Below are 23,071 nucleotides of genomic sequence, written 5' to 3' on the forward strand. Positions count from 1 at the left end.
ATCTGAATTGAAAGAAATAGAGACTTTTAAAACTGAAGAAAGGGAAGGAAGGCTTCTACAAAGAAGGTATCGATGCCTTTCTTCAGAAGGAGCGGCGCATGGACTTCATTTATAAGTAAGGGTAACACGATAATAACGGTTTTTTATTTCTTTTTTTCTATGACACAGTTCATATCAAGAATGCTGACATGACATTTTAAACAAAACACGTTAACTGTTGCCAATCAAATGGTAAATAATCTACTCTGTAGAGTTCATATGTTTGTAAATCTGACTGATGACGTCAGTGCCTCACCAGCCATGAACCTCACCGCACGTCACTGCTTACCAGTCAAACCCTTTTGCAGGGTTTGATTCCAGCTCCGTTCTCCCTGTGTGGAATTTGCATGTTCTACCCGGGCATGCGTGTGTTAACTCAGTGCACTCCTGTTTCCTCCTATGTTCCAAAAAAAAACATGCATGGAAGGCTGATTGAACACCCTTAATTGTTCCTAAGTGTGCATGACAGCATGGATGGTTCTTCGTCTCTGTGTGCCCTGCAATTGACTGGCAACCGATTCAGGGTGTCCCCTGCCTCCTGCCTGAATAGGGCTGGGATAGGCTCCAGCACCACTCCTCACGACCCCTGTGAGGACAAAGCGGATCAGCAAATGGTTGGATGGATGTTCCCTTTAGTTATTTTTGTCATTCAAAAAGAATGCTGTAGTGTTTTGTTTTAATTGGTGAAATCAGTATATTGACAGCATGGTGGGCATCTGGTGAGCACGCTTGGCTAGTTAGCATGTCCATCTCACAGTGCAGATCTAGGGTTTGATTCTGGCTCTGGAGTAGCGCTTGCATGTTCTTTCTGTACATGTGTGGGTTTTCTACGGGTACTCTGATTTCCTGCTACATTCCAAAAACATGAATCACGAATTATTGTAACACTCAGGTCCAAAATGTACTTTTGTATGATTTTGAGCGTGATTTTTTTTTGGTCTTTGTGCGTTTGATTGTCAACCAACTTAGGGTGTAATCTGCCCACTACCTGAAGGCAGCTGGGATATGCTCCAGAATGCCCGCGAACCTCATGAGGATAAGTGGGTTAAAAAATATATATAAATACAATAATAATAATAATAATAATAATAATAATACATTTTATTTCTAAGCACCTTTCAAAACTCTCAAGGACACTTTACAGTCACGGGATAAGAATACAAATATTGGTCAATTATTTTGATTTGTGTCGATGCTTTTGCACTTTCCTGTAGGTCGCAGCAAATTGCAAATGTAAAGGAGCACACAATACAATAAAAATACCACATCACTAAGATCTTAACATTTTTATTCCTGCCCTGCAATACATTTGACACATTTCTTAAAGAGTACATACATCTTAAATAGCGAAACAGCTAACATTTTTACAAATTCCAAGCGCACTTTCATTCAGTTGTGTTCAAGGGAAAGAAATAAGCCCTTGAGACAACCTTGATGGATGTGTACACTCTTTTCGTGACATGTATATTTGGGATTTATTGGCTAAGTATTCATGCGGCAACAATATGAGACATTCTAAGACGCTGACTTTGTATGCAGAGATTTGTGGAGTTGTGATATGAATATGGATGTGATATACTGTATAAAGTTTGATAGGGAGATGAAAAGCATTCAGGGCTTCACAAACTTTCCATCAGTGTTTCAGTCTAACAGTTGGAACCAAATGAATAGACAGTTTTAAATCAATACTTCAAAAAGTCACATTCACAGTTCAGTCCAATCATTCTAGCAAAGAAAGAATAGTTAAGAGTGACTTAGCTTTCACACTACAACATGGTTGTTCTTGCGATTTATGACTTGTCACGTGTTGGAGGGAAAAAAGTGATCCCACCTTCACAGTAAATCAAAAACTGTTTTATGTTTACATGGGATGTGAGTGAGATTTCTAAAGATAGATAGTCAGGAAATATAACAAATTGAGCTAGATCAAGGCAATTTGGCTTTTATTGGCTGAATACTGCCCAAGAAAATCATTGCCGTTTGAACCTTCAATTTCTCTACATCACACATCTAAAGCCAACATGCTTTTTTTCTGTAATCGTACACCAAGTAAACAACAGATGGAGCTTCTCATGTGTACGCACAAGAAGCTACAAAGTACAAACAGGTAAGAGCAGTCTTTTGAATAAGGTAGCAAATGAATGCAGCAGTAGAGAACACAAGCGAGTCAGCACTCAGAAACACAGCCCCTTGATCCAGCATTCATGACACATATTAATCGCTCACAGACAAGTACAGTACACATATGGTTTTTGAGGGTAGTTAGGTGTGTGAAAATGTAAGCATTCCAAAGCATGTTTAAGTGCGTAGCCCTCTATAAAAAATTACACTTTTTCAAACGCTCTCTGATGAGGTGATGGAACAATGATAGCAAGTTATTTTATTTTATCAATTGAATCTCTACAGGGCTTCCCCCAGTGCTTTGTTACTTGCCCCTTTCCTTAAAGGTGTGCAGCAGTTCAATTTCTATAATGGAGCAACAGGAAATAATTTGATGTTGTACAACTTGCCGCCGTCGCCTGGACTTTGACCTACACTGCTAGATATTATGATCGTGTGTACTTGTTCGACATGGATTTGCAGTACAAATTGACGAGATCTGATGACTTGTTACCGCATTTTCAACATCCCAGACGAGACAGTGCGACCAGCGTAACTTGCATGGATTGTTGTTAACTCTGGCAGGCATAGCGGAGGCAACATAAACAAAGATGAGCCCGCTCAGATGGGCTATGGGTAGGCTAAAATGAATACTACCCACTCATTGTCTGCTACTGAATCTGCCCACCTCTGACACCAGATCCATAACACACAAAATGGTTGATTTGCAAGTACAATTTGTGGTTGTTGTGGTTTCCCACTAAACTGTTTGAATTCCTGCATTTATTTTAAAAAGAATGCGTCAGTTCAAAAAAAAAAAAACAGCGCTTAAAAATGATTCAAATTATTTTTGCTCTAACATCATCAGTTTATCAGCGGCTTTGAAAAAAAAAAAACATGAACAACAACAAACAAACTACTAGTATTTAACACGAAAGTTTTTAAGTACATGTATCATCAGGGATTTAAAAAAAAGTATCGTGGCAGGCCCACAATACACTGACCAAAATGTAAATATTTATGATGAAGATGGCCGGCTTCTTTACCTTCAGGATTAGTTTTCGACTTTCTGGGGGAAACCCTACTCCTCCTAGAACCCGTGACACTGCAAGCATAGCATATTGTTCCTCTCATATTCAAATATTTCCCCAGCTGTGCTAAAGCACTGTATACCTCCCCCGCTAACAGTGCAATGTAAATTGGACAGATATGAATCTGAGGATACCAGCACCAATATACTGTACACTAACGTTTCTATTATTATTATTATCATCACGTTATTCCACAAAGACTACTCTTAACACAGAATGTAAGGCCGTTGCATTCAAAACCTGTGTGTTCGGGCTGTGCAAAAAAGATGAGTCAGTACCTATCTTAATACAAAGGGGACAATACAATCCAAGAACAATTTGAAGTAGAATGACTTCATTTGGTTCAATTCATATATTATTATGGTATCACAATTCGTTTTCGTAATGCTACGGCTGAGGTTGAGGGGAGGATACAATAAGCTTCTTGTTGTCATTTTAGAATATGAATGTACTTGTCAGGAGGTTAGTGTAAACGTGTCATTTCTTTCAAGGCTCTACAAGAAGAGGTGATTCAATATGTATATCTATATTTCAAAGTAGAACGATTCAATTTTGTCTGATTCGAACTCTCACACTTACAACTTTAATTCAAATGTTTTTTGTTTTGTTTTTAACCCCTATTATAAGCAAAGTATGAGAATTTTTTTATTCAATTGAGATCAGTGAATTTTTAATCAGCCGCCCACAAAATATGTTCCAGTTCAAAACCAAATTGCACATCATTTACAGCAAGGCTAACTGTCAAGCAACAACAGCAACTTCTACCAATTCCCAGGTTAGCCTCTACCTTTAAAGGAAGGTAATCGGATGACTTCAAAGAGGGTTACATGAGTGGTTATACAGCAGCCAAATGTCCAATGCCGACCCCTTCCCAGTGTGAAACCAAGTTGCAAGCGGGTTGAGTATTTTAGAGGAGAAACGTTGTTCTGGATCCAAGGTTCCCCTTGTAGGACCAGTGTCAAGACTGAAAACAATAAGTTAGTTACCCAGCAAGACCATGTTGACGTTGGTTATAGTGATTAGTGGTTTTGCTCGCCTGTCGACGCGGAGCGCAAAAAATCAAAAACAAAAGAAACAAAACCCAAGAGGGTTGGCCAAGATAGCCACAAAGGCAATAGTCGGTCCATAATGGCTCTGGTTCAGCTTCTTCTTGCAAGACCAAAATGGCAATCTTTTATTTAACTTTGGTCATTCATTTTTTTCTTCCTACGTTGAGTCCATTATGTGACTTCTTGTGCTGTGCCATTTTTTTCCAAGCTGCAATGTGGAGCTGGAGAGGAAAAGGTGGGAAGATACAAAAGTATGAATATACAGTATTGTACACAAACAGTATTGTACTAGCACTGTGAGTTCAACATTCTACATACTGTCCTAGTTTTTTCTGTGTTTTGTGTATGTAACCTAACCTACGCGAAAGTAATGATAGAAAATTATGAGGCAATTGTATAAAGACATATTTTGAGGCAATGAACAAAACAAAAAAAAAAACAATCAAAACAATAAAAAATGCAAAGACAGTGGTAAGCGAGCATTCTTAATTGTGCTGCATGAATATGCAGCATTGCGGCGTAAGCCTGAGTCTACCTTAAACCTAAGTACATACTCTCACCTTCATCACGATACCACACAGCGACAGTTCATACAGTCCTGACCACTCTCATCTGGTGGGTTTAGCTTCCTCAGCTTGTGTTGCCTGATTTCCCTCACCAGTGTGTAGAAGGCATCCTCTACTCCCTGCACATATCCAAAGACAGACAACAAATTTTTGTTTTATGTCTTTGGACACATATTCCAGTCAAAATATATAATTGTTGAGTTCGTATTTGGTGGGGGGGGGGGGGGGGTGTCAAAACGGTGTTTTTTTTTGGGGGGGATGAGTCACATGATAAACACCTCCCATCAGGAAGAGCGAAACCTTCGTGCGAGTCAATGTTTCCATGGCAATCATCTCCACTACTCTTCATCAAGTTATCATACTAAATGGTAGAAAACCCCATCTCCAAACAGAACAACTGCCAGTTCACTAATGAATAGGTCAACCTGTACGTTGACGTACATCATGCATCACTGTGACTCAGGGAGCGGGATACGCAGCTATTGTTATTTTCAAATGTGTTTCTGCTCTCCAACCAAGCATAACACAATTATTCTAGTGACATAATCTTTAATAGCTGTTAATGCAGGGGCAACATGGAAAAAAAAGATACAGATTTGAGATCCCGCTGGCATAATTTGTTGAGAGGGCGTCAAAATGCACATATAGCAAAATTGTGGCACTGAACCTCAAACAATTGTTGTTGGTATATGATCAGGTGTACAATAAATAAATGCGTGAGTTTTGACTGCATGCCTCTTACTGAGTTCAACCTTCACATGTACCTGTCGTGTCTTTGCAGAGGTTTCAATGTAAGGGATGCCATAGGAACGGGCAAGTTCCTGGGCTTGCCTGGTGTCCACCGTGCGTGCCGGGAGGTCACATTTGTTGCCCACAAGCACCATGGGAACATCGTCTGAGTCCTTAACACGTTTAATTTGTTCTCTGTTGTTCACACACAAAACAAAATGGTGAGACCTGTTAAACATGAGCAGTCTTAAGTTGTTTTCCAACTTGCCCCAACAATGCTCCCTGGCTTATAATGCAAACAGCAGTTGTTTCACCATGGGAAAGCTATGCACCCAGGGAGCACTAGCACCCTGTCGAGGATCTAGTTCCTGATGGCACAGGGGACTGCTGAACTGATGAAGGAAGGAGCGTGCTGGGGAGGGAGGGAAGGAGGGATGGAGGTGGCGGCAAACAGCATTGCCTCATTGCTACGGCAGTCAGTAGTGAAATGAAACAGACAAAGAGGAGGGGGTCTGATCAATCTATTAGCTCCTTCCCTCTCAGTTACAGTGCAGCAGGACACATGCACATGATCAAAGCGAGAGCATTCCTCATCAACAGCACTAATGGTGTGCGCCCACCTCAGTTTATGGCCTCGTTATAAATCAAATGTCGTAGGTGTTTTACACCCAAAAGCTGTTTTATATTATTCAACATTGAAATAGTCATAGCTGTAGCTCAGACCAGTGGTGTGTTGCTACAGATAGGGAATTACTAAAATCATCTGTCAATTTAAGCCATTTACTGTAAAAAATTGTTTAGATTTTCTGTAGCTGAATTAAGGGAGAGCCATCAAAGATATATCGCCTTGTTGCAAATTCAAAGAAGGTAGAGGGAAGTCCTCCTCTTTCGTCTCAGTTTGCTTCTCTGTCCTTGGGAGTTACATCTCCAGCTGCCTTAATTGAGTCAGGATCAATGTCATTGGCATGGTGCCGTAATCCCCTAGTTGGGGCTAAGCTTTCTTGAGCTGTGTTAAATGCTACAGCCCGATATCATCCAAGCACTGCAGAGAGCTGGCACAAACATAATGGAAACACACGCCTCCCCATTTGGACTTTCAAACATGGCGCCCAAACAAACAGGTCCTGAAAACACAGACCTGCCAAATTCCAAGGTCACAATTTGCCCACTCCTGTCATTTTTGCCACACCTGTATTGATGAATGTCCTCAAAAGACTTTGTGTTGTTGATTGCGAACACGCAGAGGAATCCCTCCCCTGTCCTCATATACTGGTCCCTCATTGCACTGTATTCCTCCTGACCTGCGGTATCCAAGATGTCCAGCAGGCAAGTTTCTCCATCAATCACAACCTGTTTCCTATACGAGTCCTGAAAAAGAAACATAACAAATACATTTTCATTAAACACAGTGACACCACGTAAGACCTCACCTTGACATGCAGATATGTGAGCATGACAAGTGTAACTGAGGTTTGCCTTTTCTTATCTGTGTATTTTTTCTGCCATGAATAGGAGAAAATCTGGAAATGTAATCAACCTTCTAGGTTCCACAATTTTTGAGCAGCCAATAATCCTTTAAAACGTGAATAATAAGCACATTTGGGTGTTGAAAGCCCATGTAAAAATGTGCAAAAAGCGGAAACTGACACTTGGCTTACAATTTTTCACATTATTTTCTGTCTCAAGGGCAATATCACACATGAATATGCCTGTGCTTCTGGCACCCAACTCATCGTAAATAAGCAAGGAGAGGTGAGTTTTCATGGTTAGACTCAGGATGACAGCAGCACATATTTGAATAGAGGAGGAAACCCTGGGCTATATTCCTTGATGAGTGACATGAATATAATGTATATTATTCACAGTAGAATGTAACAAATGACATCTATTAACCATCACAGTGTTGTCAGTGGATCATCCTTTTAATTGGGATACAGGTACTAATTTGTGGCAATGACTGTGTCCTGCCGCATGAAAATAGGTTACAGTCTTGTGAATATTTCAGAAACCAGAATGTTGACTGGAAGCTGGATATTGATTGCATGCAAACGTACCCAGTGAGAACCATTTCAAATAATACATTTTTGCCATGAAGGAATTAGAACTCATTGGTGAAAGAGAGAAGAGAGAGAGAAGATAAGTTATTTTGACAAGCTAAGCTTGCTCACGACTGCACAAAAAGTTTTTAAAAGGCTCTTTCTGCATTGAAGACAGTGTGAAACTTTTTTTAAAAATTCATGCAGCCATGTGAACAGCTTCGTAGTTTCTCTTTAGACGTAACCACTATTCATTCCAATTTTAGCTCATACTAACTCCACAATCGAGGAGCCAAGTTAGTATTTAGCCCTCCAATGGAGTAACCACAAAAACATGGGAGTGCCTTCCTTTTGTTTATTAGAGCATAGGAACCAGGAATGCAAATACACAAAAAGGACATTGTCTGCCCAGAGGCAGGCGTGGTGAGAAAAGAGAGCGAAAATGGGAGAAAATGAGGAGGCGGGGGTGGGGCTTGGGAATACCAAATCTTACAAGCAAGTACGAAGAATTACTTTCATAATATATTTGATACTTCTGTAAGAGAGCTGTACTCACAGAAACACTAGTCAGTCAATAATTGCATCCTTGATTTAACTTTTTTTCTACTCACCAGATAAATGTAAAAGAAAAGTAAATGTTATAAAACAGCAGGACTATGCACCAATATAACGGTTTTCCAAGTAATTTCATCTTAAATGGTTTTGCGACCTTTTTATCCAGGATGTATGAATATGTAAAACATGTAATTGAAGAAAGAAAGCCTGGGGTACCTCGATGGTAGGGTCATATTCATCCACAAAGTGGTTCTGGATGAGTTGGATGGTGAGTGCACTCTTGCCCACGCCTCCAGCACCTACAACCACCAGCTTGTACTCTGTCATCTTTGCCGCTGTGGCTCACACACACACACCCACACCCACACCCACACCCACACACACACACACACACACACACACACACACACACACACACACACACACACACACACACACACACACACACACTGCTGCAGCTGTAGAGAAGAAAACCAAACAGACAGGCTCCCATTTAGCACAGTGACAAACTTAATGTACATTAGCACCTGGGGACATATAAAAATGTTAAATGTACTTTGATCAATATTTTAAGATTAATGACGCAAAGAAGTAGAGCTGACCGATATCACGTCATATCTCACACAGATGATATTGGGTCATAGTTTTCTCCAATTGTTTCTATCACCCCTTGTAAAACACTACGAAAAAAAACAGACAGAAAAATATTGATGTGCTGGGCAAAAGATTCTACTAAACATTCTTACACACTAGTACCAGGTGCTGCAGCGAACAATAACACTTCAAAGTGAATCACGATACACATTCCCATACATAACAAACCTGCAAAATGAAATCAAACATTCACTGAAAATAAACAATGAGATGGCAAATAATGAACGGGACGACTGAAGGTTCGGATGAAGAGAACCCCCCCCCCCCCCAGCCACACTTACCGTATTCAAAGCTACAAAAAAATAGGTTGCATCAAGGGATGCTGGGTTCACCTTCAAACTCCACAAGGCTGCCATAAGAGTATGCATTTTGAGGCTCAGCAAAATGCAAATATAGCAGAAATGCGAATGACAGATTATTAAAGTTTTTCCCCACATATATAAAAGGCAGGGACCATGCGCAAAAGCTTTGCTGGGCAGCTTGTATCAACTCCATGTGGACTCATCAGCAGGTCAAGCTTACAGTAGATCAGTGCTACTTGCGTTGAAGCAGCACAGCTCCAACAAGCCTCGGCTCACGACCGCGGCAAATAGTATGGTTAGGTTTTGCTCCAAAGTCAGTAATCACAGGCAATCCATTATGGCAAATAAACTAGACTTCTTACAAATATCAAGGATTGGGGGAGAAATTAACATCTTGTGATTGACCAGAATGAAGCGCAGGAGTGACTGAGTACAATGTTTCACAGAAATCTCGCTGGAACCATGTTAAAGCAGCGCGTATCCATATTTGAAGAGGAGCCTGGCAGGGAATTTAAGAAGTGTCTGGAGAGAAAATTATACAAAATAAATCTATACATGTAAGGCTAAACAGGAAATGACTGTTACGACATCCCATTCACAATGCAATTCATGAAGTGTGTGGCATGATGGTCGACTGGTTGCCACATCATCTTCACAGTGCAGAGGTGCAGGGTTCGATTGAGACTCTGGCCTTCCCGTGTGGACTTAGCATAATCTCCCGTGCCTACGTGGGTTTTTGCCAGGTACTCACGATTTCCTCCCACATTTCAAAATCATGCATGGGAGGTTAATGGAACATTCTAAATTGTCCTTAGGTGTGAGAGCTACCGCAAATGGTTGTTTGTGTATGTGTGGCGTGCGATTGGCTGGCAATCAGTTCAGGGTGTACACCGCTTAATATATGAAGACACTTTGTATTGTGAAGATAAGCTGAATAGAAGATGGATGGATCAGGCTCATCTTTTTATTTACAGTACGTATTTATTCACGACGTAAAAGCTTGCCCAAAACAAACATGCGGATCAAACCTCTAAAGATCGAGGACACTGATTTGCTGTGGCGACCCTTTGAGGGGAAAAGCCGAAAGAAAAAGAAGATTCATGTTAATTACTGAAATTCATTTCTGTCAGAATCATAATTATTTTTCTTCTTATGTTAATTCTCACATTTCTACACATAGGTTACTGTGCTTCTGTTTACATTTGGCTAATTTTATATCACTGCACAACTGGATGCAGTTGCCATTTGATACAGGTCTGTTTAATGTCACTTGGAAATAAAGAGAAAAGGTAAGCATTCATAGTGTGTTGTATTAATTTTTACAGATTAACTGAAAATATATTATCGTTATGATATAAAATGGGCTACACCGTGATAGAACATTTTATAATATATCAACCAGCCCGACGAAGAATACGGATTAGAACAAAATGATGAGATGAGAGAGCAAATAGAATGGGGCTGAGTTGGATTCTCACAGCGAAATGTTAAAAATGTGCTGAAGGTACTCAGCGTTCCCGCTCAGTATGAGAGAACAGAAAAAGGAGCATGATATAGGGGCAGCTCGAGGCTTCACATTCCTGAGGGGCAGTTTTTCCAAAACGTAGATGCGCTCTTTTTGTCATTTATCCATTTAGCATGTCGAAGTTCTGGCAACATTTGACTTATTGTATGAGTTTCTAACTTTAAATGCTGACATTGAAGGGCTAGTATATTTATGGATGTATGGATCCATACCAAAAAAAAACATGGTCTATCTTCTTTAGACAAAAAAAAAATACTTCTCCTCTTTGACTTTCAGACTTAGATACAAAACGAAACATGACATGTCAAATGCAATAGGATTCAGAAACTATTTAAGGTGGATATTTTGAGCTCTTTTATTCAAGTGTCTAAATATAAATGGCTGTTTTAACGAATAATAAATTCATCACGATATATAGTCATGAAAAAAATTACAGTACATTGTTGGGATATAACATGTATCCGTCAAAGAATGAAGGCTTGAGCTGTTTGTTTAAAAAAAACAGCGAAGAAATACAAATGTACAATCATTAACAGTATAAAATATTTCTTTCAGCATTGCTGTGCATTTAAAAAATGTTGGTGCTCGGGGAATTGGATGCTGATGCACAGTGTCAACGAATGAAATGTGCAATTATGACTGGCATCAAAAATACACCGAGGCATTTGGGTGGTTCTGATGTTGTGCTGGAATCAAAGGGTTCACAAATCAGTCAAATGGGTGACTATAACTGCTGCATGTGATGGGAACGTGACACTCGGGCTATTTCCAATTGACCAAAAACGTAACGAGTCCATGAACTGAAAGTGACTGGAACACAGAGCAGTGGTGGACATGATGATACACGATGAGTGTGGGCTACGAAGAGAAGCTTCCATGGAGGTTTAGCAAGATTACATCAGACACAAGTTCGGGCTAGTCACCCATGGTCAACCACACGCTAATTCTGCCAACGGGCCATAGCAACCCTGTGCTTACAGTCACAATTATGAAATACTGTACATGGATGATAATGACTGACAAGGCAACACCGTCACCGGAATTTCTGACTAGAATTTAGAAGATCAAAATCACAGTGAGTCCCTACGTATTGGGAAGCAGCTGTCTTGTGTTTGATGACAGCATTACAGATCCTTTGCCTATTCAATAAAAAAAGAGCCCACCGACAACAAAGTGAGGCTCCACTGGATTTTCATTCGTATTTTTTTTTCTTGTATACTCTTGTAATCTGACTTTTTTTGTTATTGAATTTATTGATGTAATGTCATAAATCCTAACATCAGAGCAATAATCATTACATAATTACATTGTGCATCTCTATGGATTCCTCATGATGGTTAAAAGGCTAAGATTATGGCCTGTGACCAAATGACCTCAGGTAGGACCACATATTTCTTGAATGATGTCATTTTTAATGCAGAAAACCTCTACGCAGAAAAAGGTCATAATCATAATCTATGTTTCACAGCTGGAGTGAATATTACTCAAATATAGTAGAGGGCAGTGACGTGCAGTCAGGCCTGTCATCATCGAAGTATCAAATGACAAAATAAATTAAACGGTTATATTTATTTAGTGATTTGTACTTAAAAGTTCTTTTCCATTTAACTTCACCATTTTTGGATTTTTTTTTTCAAAATTGCTGAATTTTCACATTTGCCGTTCAAATACTAAGTGGAGACGAGCGGTGAGGCAGCAGCCGGCTGAGCCTCACCGTGGATTGCGCAATCACTATGCTAACTGTGCTGGCTTGCTCTGCAGTGAGACCGCATTGCTGTCCATCTGCATATTGCTATTAAAGTGTTCAAACACGTTTAGTATATGAACTAAATTTCTACAGTTTAGCTGGTGTATATTATCTAGTTTTGTAGTGTTTATTTTATTTTTATCAAAACTGTGCGTAGGTGAGGCACACAGTTCTCCTGCCTCATGACAGGGGGCGCTGGTTATTAGAGATTCTTCTTGCGCCTCATAGGCTGCAGAATAATAGAATTAGTGAGAGCAAGCTACAGTAAACAGTTAGCAAGTTAAGTGCAACCATCCAGTCATTTTTTTGTGTCAAAATTGAAAGAAATAGAGAGACTTTTAAAAATGAAGAAAGATAAAGAAGGCTTATACAAAGAAGGTATTGATGCCTTTCTTCAGAAGGAGCGGGGCATGGACTTAATTTATAAGTAAAGGCAACACGATAATAACCTATTTTTTAAATACGTTTTTTTCGATGCTGCAGGGTATATAAAGAATGCTGACATGACATTTTAAACAAAACACATTAACTGTTGCCAATCAAATGGCGAATAAGCTACTCTGTTGAGTTCATATGTTTGTAAATCTGATTGTGATGATGTCAGAGCCTCACCAGCCATGAACCTCACCGCACCTCACTGGTAGAGGGGCACCTGGATAAACACACACATGGAGTGCTCAGTGTATCTTCCTTTGAGTTCTTGGTCATTCAAAACCTCTGTGTCAGGCACACTTCGATTAACCATGGCTTGCTCACTGCTGTTAATGATTGACTGAAAGGCACACTCCATAACTAAGGACATTGCCATGACATAGCAGCATTAGGTTCTCATATCAACTGTTTCTGAACCTTGTTGGAACAGCTGGCTCCGAGCACCCAAACCAGTGTCAGTGGAGGCCTCCTTGTATGACACGGGCATAATGGGTACTGTATCTTTCTGACTTTCTTAGCCTCAAGGTTTTGGCAAAGTGCTTGGACACTCGTATTTCTTTTATGACAAAAGGATTGGTGGCCCAATTTGATTTCATTGTTTGCTGGCTGCATTTTTTCCAAAGGTGAATAAACCACTGTCATTTTGGAAGTCTACAAATGTGTGCAAATTAGATGAGAGCAAAAATGCACCTGAAGGTTGGAAAAGGAAAGGGAACATGTCAGGAACCAAGGGAAAATAGATCACAAGCTAAATGGGCTAAATGCACCATTATGGCATCACAACTTGTAGCTGCTAATAGAACTGGATCATCAATATTGCTTATTGATGAGGTGCCTGGTGATATAAGCAAGTGATTTGTCAATGTGAAACGAGTGTACATACATGTCGATGCAAAAACACCTTTAGGCTCAGGTGAAGATACATCAAGATGTGTTAAAATGTTGACAGGCTAACATTTTGTGAACATTTGATGCTTATTTTAACAGGATCGACAGACTACTTTCTAATGTGCCAATAAATAACAAACAAGGTGAATTCATAAAACACCACTTTCAATTTATTTTCATTTAAAATAACAACAAAGCTAGCAATCAATCGTAAAAAAACCAAGACTGTCACAATTCACTTGATTAGGTACGGACTACGAAACTGTAGAGAGGTTGCACAGTTTGAATGAACACAGATACCTGCCCAAACGGAAATGACACAAGTGGTAACTGGTGATTGACATTGAAAATTCAACAGAGCCATGCTGCTTGGAGGCAGTCTCAGGGTGCCGGACTAAGGACGGAACCATCCATGCATGGTGAGGAGTTTTCGGGTCTTAACATCAGTGGTCTGAATCTCTTCCTTTGGCCACCTTATTATTCCTGCAGGGTATCTGATCACTGGCAGGGCATAGCTGTTTATTGCCCGGGTCTTGTTCTTGCCATTGAGCTGGCTTCTTCGGACTCGCCTCACAAGCTGTAGGTATTTGGTCGTAGCCACTTTCCTTGTTGCTAGTTCGAGGTTGCCATTGGCCTGTGGTATACCGAGGTACTTGTAGCTGTTTTCAATGTCTGCTATTGTTCCTTCAGGGAGTGGGACCCCTTCAGTGTGGACTACCTTGCCCCTCTTAGTCACCATCCGACTACATTTTCCAGCACAAATGACATCCCGATGTCACTGCTGTAGATCCTGGTTGTGTGGATCAGGGAGTCTATGTCTCTTTCGCTCTTAGCATACAGCTTTATGTCATCCATGTAGAAGAGGTGACTGATTGTAGCTCCATATCTGAGGCGGTATCCATATCCATCTTGGCGATTATTTGGCTGAGGGGGTTCAGTCCTATGCAGAACAGCAGTGGGGAGAGTGCATCACCTTGGTATATGTCACTATGGACACTTGCGTTAGTGGCTTGCCATTGGTGTAGTTTTCCACATCCTCATCGAGTTTGCAACGAAGGCTCTCAGGGTCCTGTTGACCTTATACAACTCCAAGCAATCAGTGATCCATGTGTGTGGCATCGAGTCATATGCTTTCTTATAATCAATCCAGGCTGCCTCAGACTTCTGGAAGCAGTCCCGTGAAGGGGGAGTACTGCCATGATCTGGTTGGCGACCAACGGGTGGCGCTGTCGGCCCCGCCTAGACCTGCATAGGTGCTGGTCGTCCCGAGCCTTGGCGGACTGCCACATTCGGATTGGCGACCACCGGGTAGCACTGTCAGCCCTGCCTGCTGCCTCGCAGGTGATGGTCGTTACAATCAGTGACACTCAAAGGGACTCTCGGCACGACCATTCGCTGTCGGGTCATTGTTGATGTATGTTATATGCATGTGTGCATGCGTTTGTTTCATCTTGGCAGACTTTTACTCTTGGTCTTTATTTGATACTTTGTATTTTTCTGTTTGAATGACTTTGATGTTTTAGATTTTGTTCCCGTTGACTTTATTTTAATACAATTTCTCAAATACAACCTGCTCCTCACTCCTGCCTTTTTGGGATCCACATCTGCCATCACCACCTTGCAAACCTTGACACATCCAAGCAAGTGTTGACTGGCAGACGAATAAGCCAGCAATCCCTATTGTCCTTGTTGAGGCCATAAAGCGAATTTGAACAGTCCAGAAAGACTTCAGTATGTTTTCTGACCTCTTGTACATTTTCATAAACTGTACAGTATATGTTATAGGACAACCGACGTCATTTTTTTGTTTTTTAACTGACACCAGAAAAACGTTTTCTAGCATCTAAAATACCCAAAACATGCAGTATGATATTTTTAGTCAAATGCAAAACACCAATAAAAATGACTTAGTGTTAAGCAGATTCCTTACTTACAGACAGTGTATTGTCGGTGTTCAAGTACCTGACATGTTTCGGCGACTACTTCCGCCTTCGTCAGAGTGTCACGGATGTTGCTGTGACGCGCCATTTTCAGCTGGTGTTGCTATGAGGGCGTGACCTACCTGTCAGAACTGACAGGCAAGCCACGCCCCCCGTTGTCCGCTCGTCCCTCCAGGATGCTGCTCCAGGTAGTAGAGAGCATGTAAGCTCCCTCATCCCTGTTGATGGTCCTTGGTCCTCGCTTTCGGATTTCAATGGCCTCCCTGATCCAGCGCTGATGTTTGTTGTCTTCGGTGCGGATGACTCTGGCCTTCTCCCAGTCCATGATGTGGTTCTCTCTTTTGCAGTGGTCCGTGATGGCTGATTTATGGTGCTCCTGTTGTGCTTGTTCTTTTATTGCTCTTGTTTGGATTGTTGCCGTCTCCTTCTCGCACTCGTTCTTGTGCTCTTTCTTTCTTGTATTGAAACTCCTTCCTGTCTCCCCGATGTATGATTTATTGCATGACTTGCATGGGATTTCATATATTGAGTTACATTTGTTTTCCGGGAGTATTTTGTCCTTTGGGTGTACCAAGATTTGACGGAGAGTTGTGTGTGGTTTGACCGGTGTGTTTATGTTGTGTTTCCTCAGTGCCCTTTGTATGCGTTCTGTGATTCCTCTTATGTACGGTAGTGTTACCATTGCTCTGTGTTCTTGTTTGTTTGTTTGCTTTTTCTTTCTTCCCTGTCTTGTGTTGTTTTTGTTTTTGACCTGCTCTGCCCCTTTAGTTATTGCCCACTGGGGATATTGGCATTTTTTCAGTGCGTGTTGTATATGTTTTTCCTCCTGTGTTTTGTCTTCCGTGATTATTGTGGTGCGTTCATGTAATGTTCTGACGACTGACAACTTATGAATGGTGGGGTGTTCAGATGTCCAAAGGAGATATTGGTCAGTATGTGTAGGTTTCCTGTGTACTTTTATTTTGATGTCCCCGTTGTCCGTGTGGTGTATGTTCAAGTCCAAGAAGGCGATGGAGTGGTTTGTTTCTTCTTCATGGGTGAACTTGATACTGCCTGTGGTGTCTATGGAGTTGAGGTGTTCAGTGAGCTGTTGCGTATGTCCTGTTTTGATTTTTTCCAAGATGTCGTCCACATACCGTTTCCATAGTGTTGGTTTGTATATTTCCGGGGCTGTTGAAAGTGCTTTCTGTTCCAGGTCCTCCATGAAGAATCCACACATGATGGCAGAGAGTGGGTCCCCCATGGCGAACCCTTCTTTTTGTCTGTATATGGTGTATTTGTATTGGAAATATGTGGATGTGGCTATGAATTGAAGTAGCTGGGTTATGTCTTGTGCTGTAAGATTTGTGCGTTTTTTGAGTGTCCTGTCTGTTTTGAGTCTGTCCTGTACTATCTGAGGGCGTGGCTTGCCTGTCAGTTCTGACAGGTAGGTCACGCCCTCATAGCAACACCAGCTGAAAATGGCGCGTCACAGCAACATCCGTGACACTCTGACGAAGGCAGAAGTAGTCGCCGAAACATGTCAGGTACTTGAACACCGACAATACACTGTCTGTAAGTAAGGAATCTGCTTAACATTAGTTATCAAGTAGACAGGATGAATTTAGTACAACGAAAAATGACTTAGTGTCCAAAATCTGCAAAAAATTGAGCTTTTCAAAAAGTCCCGGCCCCAGTTCGTGACATCACGCCAAGACATCTTGCATTGCTTGTGAATCAAAACAATGGCTTCAGATTCGGAGAATATGCTTTCTTGTTATATACACATCCAGTTATGAATATGATTCAAATAGTTCTGAAGAGGAAAGCATACATGTTTGCAATCGATTAAAGAATTTATTTGTGCCATTTTGAGGCAACATTGGGGGAAAATCTCTCACCCAAAAAAAGAGGCACAAAATGGCGACCTCCTGTGGCCACCTCCGTTTTCACAGGCTGATGAATTCCTTATATGGCGCTTGGACGCCGTCATCTGCCGGCTTTTGGGTGCAACATGAGGTCCCCAGACAACACAAGTACAGCAAAATACATTGACGTGATGGTCACTTACGGACTCGTCACCAACTCAAAAATAAGACTTCCTGACTATTCAGCGTGAGTGTTAAAACGTAAAATATAGCTACAGTAAAGTCTCGTTATATCGATATCGGTTATATCGATAGTACTGCTTATTATGATACTATTTCTATGAACGCAAGGAGAAAATTTACATGCCGCAGGATCGGATATATCGATAGTCCGGTTATATCGATATTTTTTCCGACTCCCGAGAATATCGATATAACGAGACTTTACTGTATATGCGGTGGAATCTTATTAAAATACGCTCCGTGGAAGTCATTTGAAGCCATTTTACAAATTATGGACACAACTTGTCCGGAGATGTCAGTTGTCCTTTAAGGACGACTAACGCTAACTTTATATTTGGATTTAGGTCACATGACACTGAGCAGCAAGGGTTCGAAAGTGTGTGTGCATCCCATGAATATTGTTTTATTTTATTTTTTGTAAGGGATCGTTCGAAGTCACAAATTTTCGCAAAGCCCGTGGCTAACAATTTTAATGCTCTCAAGCAGTTTCTTGTCCCAAATAAATTTTGGTGATCATTTGATGTGACCAGAAAAACTGCAACCATTAAAATGATTCGGGAAGGTCCTGCCAATACCTGTGTGATTGTTTACAATGCTGACAAAAAACAAACAAACAAACAAACAAACAAACAAACAAACACTTGGAAACATTCAACACCCAGTGGCATACCAGCATTAAGTTCAAAATCCTGTTTTCTGAAACATTAGGGATAACCTGTTTACATGCGGAAGGACACAGTTACTCCTGTATACTGAACATTGCAATTGGAATGTCTCAATTTAAACAGCGACACATGGACAACATCATGAGATAAATAGATGTAATTTACGAGTCTTACTTTCTACTGTCAACAAAATGCATTATATTCTTGCCACTCCCTAAACTGATAAAGTAGTTGCCTTCCTCCCTGTTACAAAAGTGTGGTTCTGTGATGTGCGATGTTTGAATTTCCTCCTGTTTGCCTGTGTATTTCCAGGGGTCTGCACAGCAGACATGCATACAAATACATCCTATACTCAAAACAAGATTCCTTACGGATATAATCTTCTGTTTGAATGTAGTAACACAAGCATTTACGTGATCAAACATTCATGTTAAAAAATATGTGACCCTGATTCATATTTTAGAAAACCCAAATATGAGCATAATCGGGTTTTGGCGTATGTTTACACCTTTCAAATATTGCCAATATTTAGATTCTGAAAGGGTGAATGCCTGCATATAACCAAAATCAATGCTTAATTATCAAATTTTCATCCAAGTCTAAGCGTGACCAAAACTGGAAACCATGAAGGAGATCCCACAATTTGCATTAACATTTTTGAAAGAATATCTTTTTTTTCTCGTAGTTTTTGTGTGAAGATCAACTCTACAGGGATCATTCTTTGGGCAGCTGATGCAGAGTGAGACCATGGAGGCAGCTGACCTCCACAAAGGACAAGGTTATAGGAGCCAAGTAGCTTTTCATCAGACAGAATGCTGCTAACCTCACTGGTTGGTCTTTCTTGCAAGCAGCGGAGTAGACCACTGCGAGAGAAATACAGATAAAATAATTCACATTTGTATTAGGTCATTTAATATGGACATCTTCAAAATAATAGAAAAAAAAAAGCATAACTCTCCCTTGAAATTTAAGTAATTTCCGATCTTCAAAATGCAGTTGATAGCCATCTGCCAAAGTTCTTCCAGAGCTCTTTTTTTAAGAGGAGGGGTATTTGTTTTGCCATTTGGTGTGCTTTGTCCTTGGTTGTGGGCTGTTTTCAATGTTTTGGCTATGACACTTCAAAGGAGACCAATACGTGCTTGCTGGTTGTGCCTTGTCAGCGGCCTTGTGTACCAGCACTGATTTTGATGAAGAGAATGGTGCTATTTCAATTTCTCCACGAGACAGCCCCGGGACATCTGTGTTTTTGCACCTGTAATGGGCAGCATTTTTCACCGCCCTATTTTGTTCAGCGGACATGTCAATGCTATTGGACAGTCTGTGTTGGTGCGGCTGGATGGATGGCTGCTGGAGGTGTGGATGATGAGTCAATGTGAGCATAAACAGATGCACAGTTGGAAGTGAGAATCGGCGCTTGGATTTAAAGTGAATTTACATGCAAGATGTGAAAAAATCTTTTTTGTTGTTGTTGTGTTTAGTCAATGGACACTACCGCTTCTTGTTTATTTTCAATGTTAGCTTGTAGTTGCCATGTGGGAAGTCATGCAGATTTAGAGCATGTCACTAACCCACTGGTAAAAGAACATTTTGACTTTCTCTTCTTTCATCAATAACTACTCCAAACAAGGCATATGCAAGAATAGTGGTTACTATTGCATGACTGTCCATCTGTTGCGTTCTATCATCTACAACATGTTGTTATTTTATGTTAACTGTTCTGTTAAGCTTTGTTTCAGCCACAGCTGTTTTGAAAGTGCTGTAAAAAAAGATGTGTTGTGTTGTATTCTATTGCATGACTAGAAAACAAAATATCGTACCCAAATTCACAGCGACACATTTAAAAAAATCCAGGAAATTAAGAATATTTTAAGCATCGTTAAAGTATAACAGAGAAGTCAATCTCATAATTGGAATAGGTTAGGAGTTGTTAGGCTCAGATGTTCACAGAGAGGATGACAGATACACAACACATCTAGTACTATAGGTGGACTTGATACAGCTGATTTACTGCAGCCTGAATAAATGAATGACTCATTGAAAACTTCATCAACGGACTTTGATGCTTCCTCAATTAAGGAGGGGCATTTGACTAAATAACATTGAGTGACAACACTTGAACAGTTTGTTATTTATTAAAATAATGTTTTGTTAAAACACCATAAAATATCATGGGATGAGAAAAAATGTTTTCTGAAAACTCCTGTTTTAATGCCATTGTTGTCATGAGGAGTCTTGTGCCGGTCCCAGGCCCAGATAAATACAGAGGGTTGTGTCATGAAGGGCATCCGACGTAAAAGCTTGGCCAAAACAAACATGCGAATCGAACCTCTGAAGATGGCGAACACTGATTCGCTGTGGCGACAACTTGAACGGAAAATCCGAAAGGAAAAGAAGAAGAGTTGTCATGAGGAGTGGTTGTCTGATTTTGTGCTGACACACGTCTCATAGCTGCTTCTGAGGTTTCTTGACGTGCCATATCCAGTGTAGTATGTCATACTCAATGATTGGTCGTGCGGCATCTGGGGCATCAGACTTTTGTTGGGTCTTGTCAAATATGTACTAGATTGTCCTTCAATTGCTTCTCCGGCACTGACCGATATTTGTGACGAGAAACTGTATGTGGTTTTCACAAACAAAATATGACTTGCACAAAAAGGGAAAATATTGAAAAGTATATGAAGAACTCATACTAGAGTTGACAACCGAAACACTCGTAACTGATTAGCTAATGTGGTGTTATTAAACACATTTCTTTCTTCAAGTTCTTTTTAGAGGAAGGTCCATACCACCCTCTTCAAACCATCCAAGAAAGGGTTCCATGCTCTCCTTTCCTTCTCTTTTCCTCCCATTTCTGATCATAAAAACAATGCATCTTCACATTTTATTCTGGTTGTTTTACAGTGTGACCATCGTCAACAACAAAAAAGTTCCAACATTTGACAAGGCCATAATCCTGCCTGGAGCAATTGTCTGACAGCAAGGTTGTCAAACTCATGTTTTGCCGCGGGCCACATTGTTGTTACGGTTTCCTCTCAGGGGCCGCTATGAATTTGGGGAAGCCATTAGAGCGTTTAATCTTCTCCATATATTACAGATGGAGCGCACAATAAATTAATGAATAACTAGTTTTCAAATTTGAAGAACTTGGAAAAATAATGACTGTTATTGTGGTTTACATATGTTCACATCTATTAATCACACAGCAACAATTTCTCTCATGAGCACGCTAGCTGTTACGGTAAATTAAGTGATTTAAACATGCCACTTTTCAAAAACATGCATGTCAGGCTGATTGAACACTCCAAATTGTCCCTAAGTGTGAGTGCGGATGGTTGTTTGTCTCTTTGTGCCCTGCAATTGGCTGGCAACCAATTCAGGGAGTCCCCCGCCTAGTGCCTGGGCTGGGATAGGCAGCCCCTACGACCCTAATGAGGATAAAGCGGTCTAGAAAATGGATGGATGGTGTCGTAAACGTGCTGCATAGCACAACACATCGGCAATGTGGTTTGTCGCGAGTACGAACACGGGATATGCCTTAACTATCAAGAAGCAACACTTTCTTTCTGGAAATCTGTGCAAACATGAAAACATTAAAACAATAACTTCACCAGTGAACTACATTAAGACAACCTTGCACGCTCCTCATGTGGTCCTTCGGGGTTACCTGGTGACAACTGGCACCAGATTGGTGATCCCTGCTGTAGCGTGTATGGAATATTGCTGAATTGTGCAGGTGCGCCTAATGTTGTGGCCATTTAATATACTGTACATCCAGCCTTTCAGCCACGATCTGAAAATGACACTCATAGTCAGCAACATTTTCAGAGGAAGCATCATAACAGCCTTCAAGCCTGGTAAATAATCCAACTACCGCAGTGATACATTTGTAGTTTCCCCACAGTGTGACAGGGTGTCTCCTTTTGGTCCGCGCGAATACAGCGAGCGAAGAAAACGGTATCGTTTGTATGTATTTCTTTAGGGGTGCAGTCATTTAATACGAATCTGCTTGCTATTCTGTTTTCGAGGCACCAAGTAGCCTACTCCAAAATTAAACACTATACTACGGACTCATCGTTCAGAATAATAATTGCGCCAACTGCACGTGCATTATTTATGAGGGGCCAACGCGAAGATCGAAATAAATCCACGCATGTAATGGAAGAGATGACTGGTTGTCAATTACACCTCACAACAATTGCTAGCTAAAGTAACGGTGGACATCAAGACACAACGCGAAACAAAAGAGGACACATTTTTCGTAATTCATCATCAACATCTTAGAAACTGAAAAAGGCGTTCACTGCATACTTACAAAAAGCTGAGCTCAAATTAGCGATGTTTTGTCTGCCAGATGGGTAAATTTTCCAACTCAAGTTCCCCTTCAATTCAATATATCCAAACAGCCTTCGCACCGTTTCCGGTCGTCTTCAAATAGTCGAATTGTTATGATATGGCACGAACGGTTCTCTTTTCTTCCGCTAAACAGCAGAGGATGACCGAGGTACTCATCGCTTCGAGTGAAATGTGCCCTCGAACAATGTGGTTCCAGTGAGAGAGGATGGGGAGTTGGGACCGGGGAGCGAGTGTAGCCCACGCCCAGCAAAGACCCACACATAACCGCCCCAGTGTGCACGAGCAGCGGCTGCCTGTCGCGCGCATTTCG

At 40.9% G+C, this 23,071-nt stretch overlaps 2 protein-coding genes across 3 annotated transcripts in view; one reads left to right on the forward strand and one right to left on the reverse strand.

Annotated features, from left to right (window-relative positions):
• lrrc56 (leucine rich repeat containing 56) overlaps positions 1-23,071 on the forward strand; it is a 47,789-nt gene that overhangs the window by 6,271 nt on the left and 18,447 nt on the right. The gene's annotated exons all lie outside the window — the stretch shown is intronic.
• On the reverse strand, positions 1,311-22,986 carry hrasa (HRas proto-oncogene, GTPase a). Of its 2 annotated transcripts, XM_088997316.1 has the most exons (7): positions 22,721-22,986; positions 8,573-8,623; positions 8,382-8,534; positions 6,764-6,942; positions 5,610-5,769; positions 4,840-4,964; positions 1,311-4,500 (listed from the first exon to the last, which is right to left on the reverse strand). In XM_088997316.1, the coding sequence occupies exons 3-6, from the start codon at positions 8,490-8,492 to the stop codon at positions 4,845-4,847; spliced, it is 570 nt and encodes a 189-aa protein (XP_088853442.1). In that variant the 5' UTR covers positions 8,493-8,534; positions 8,573-8,623; positions 22,721-22,986; the 3' UTR covers positions 1,311-4,500; positions 4,840-4,844. The 2 variants fall into 2 exon arrangements, with proteins under 2 accessions (XP_088853442.1, XP_088853441.1); XM_088997315.1 differs by having other exon boundaries at positions 8,382-8,623; positions 22,721-22,985.

Source organism: Hippocampus bargibanti, linkage group LG05 (assembly GCF_051943395.1).
Source record: "Hippocampus bargibanti isolate YZ-2025 linkage group LG05, ASM5194339v1, whole genome shotgun sequence".
NCBI lineage: Eukaryota > Metazoa > Chordata > Actinopteri > Syngnathiformes > Syngnathidae > Hippocampus > Hippocampus bargibanti.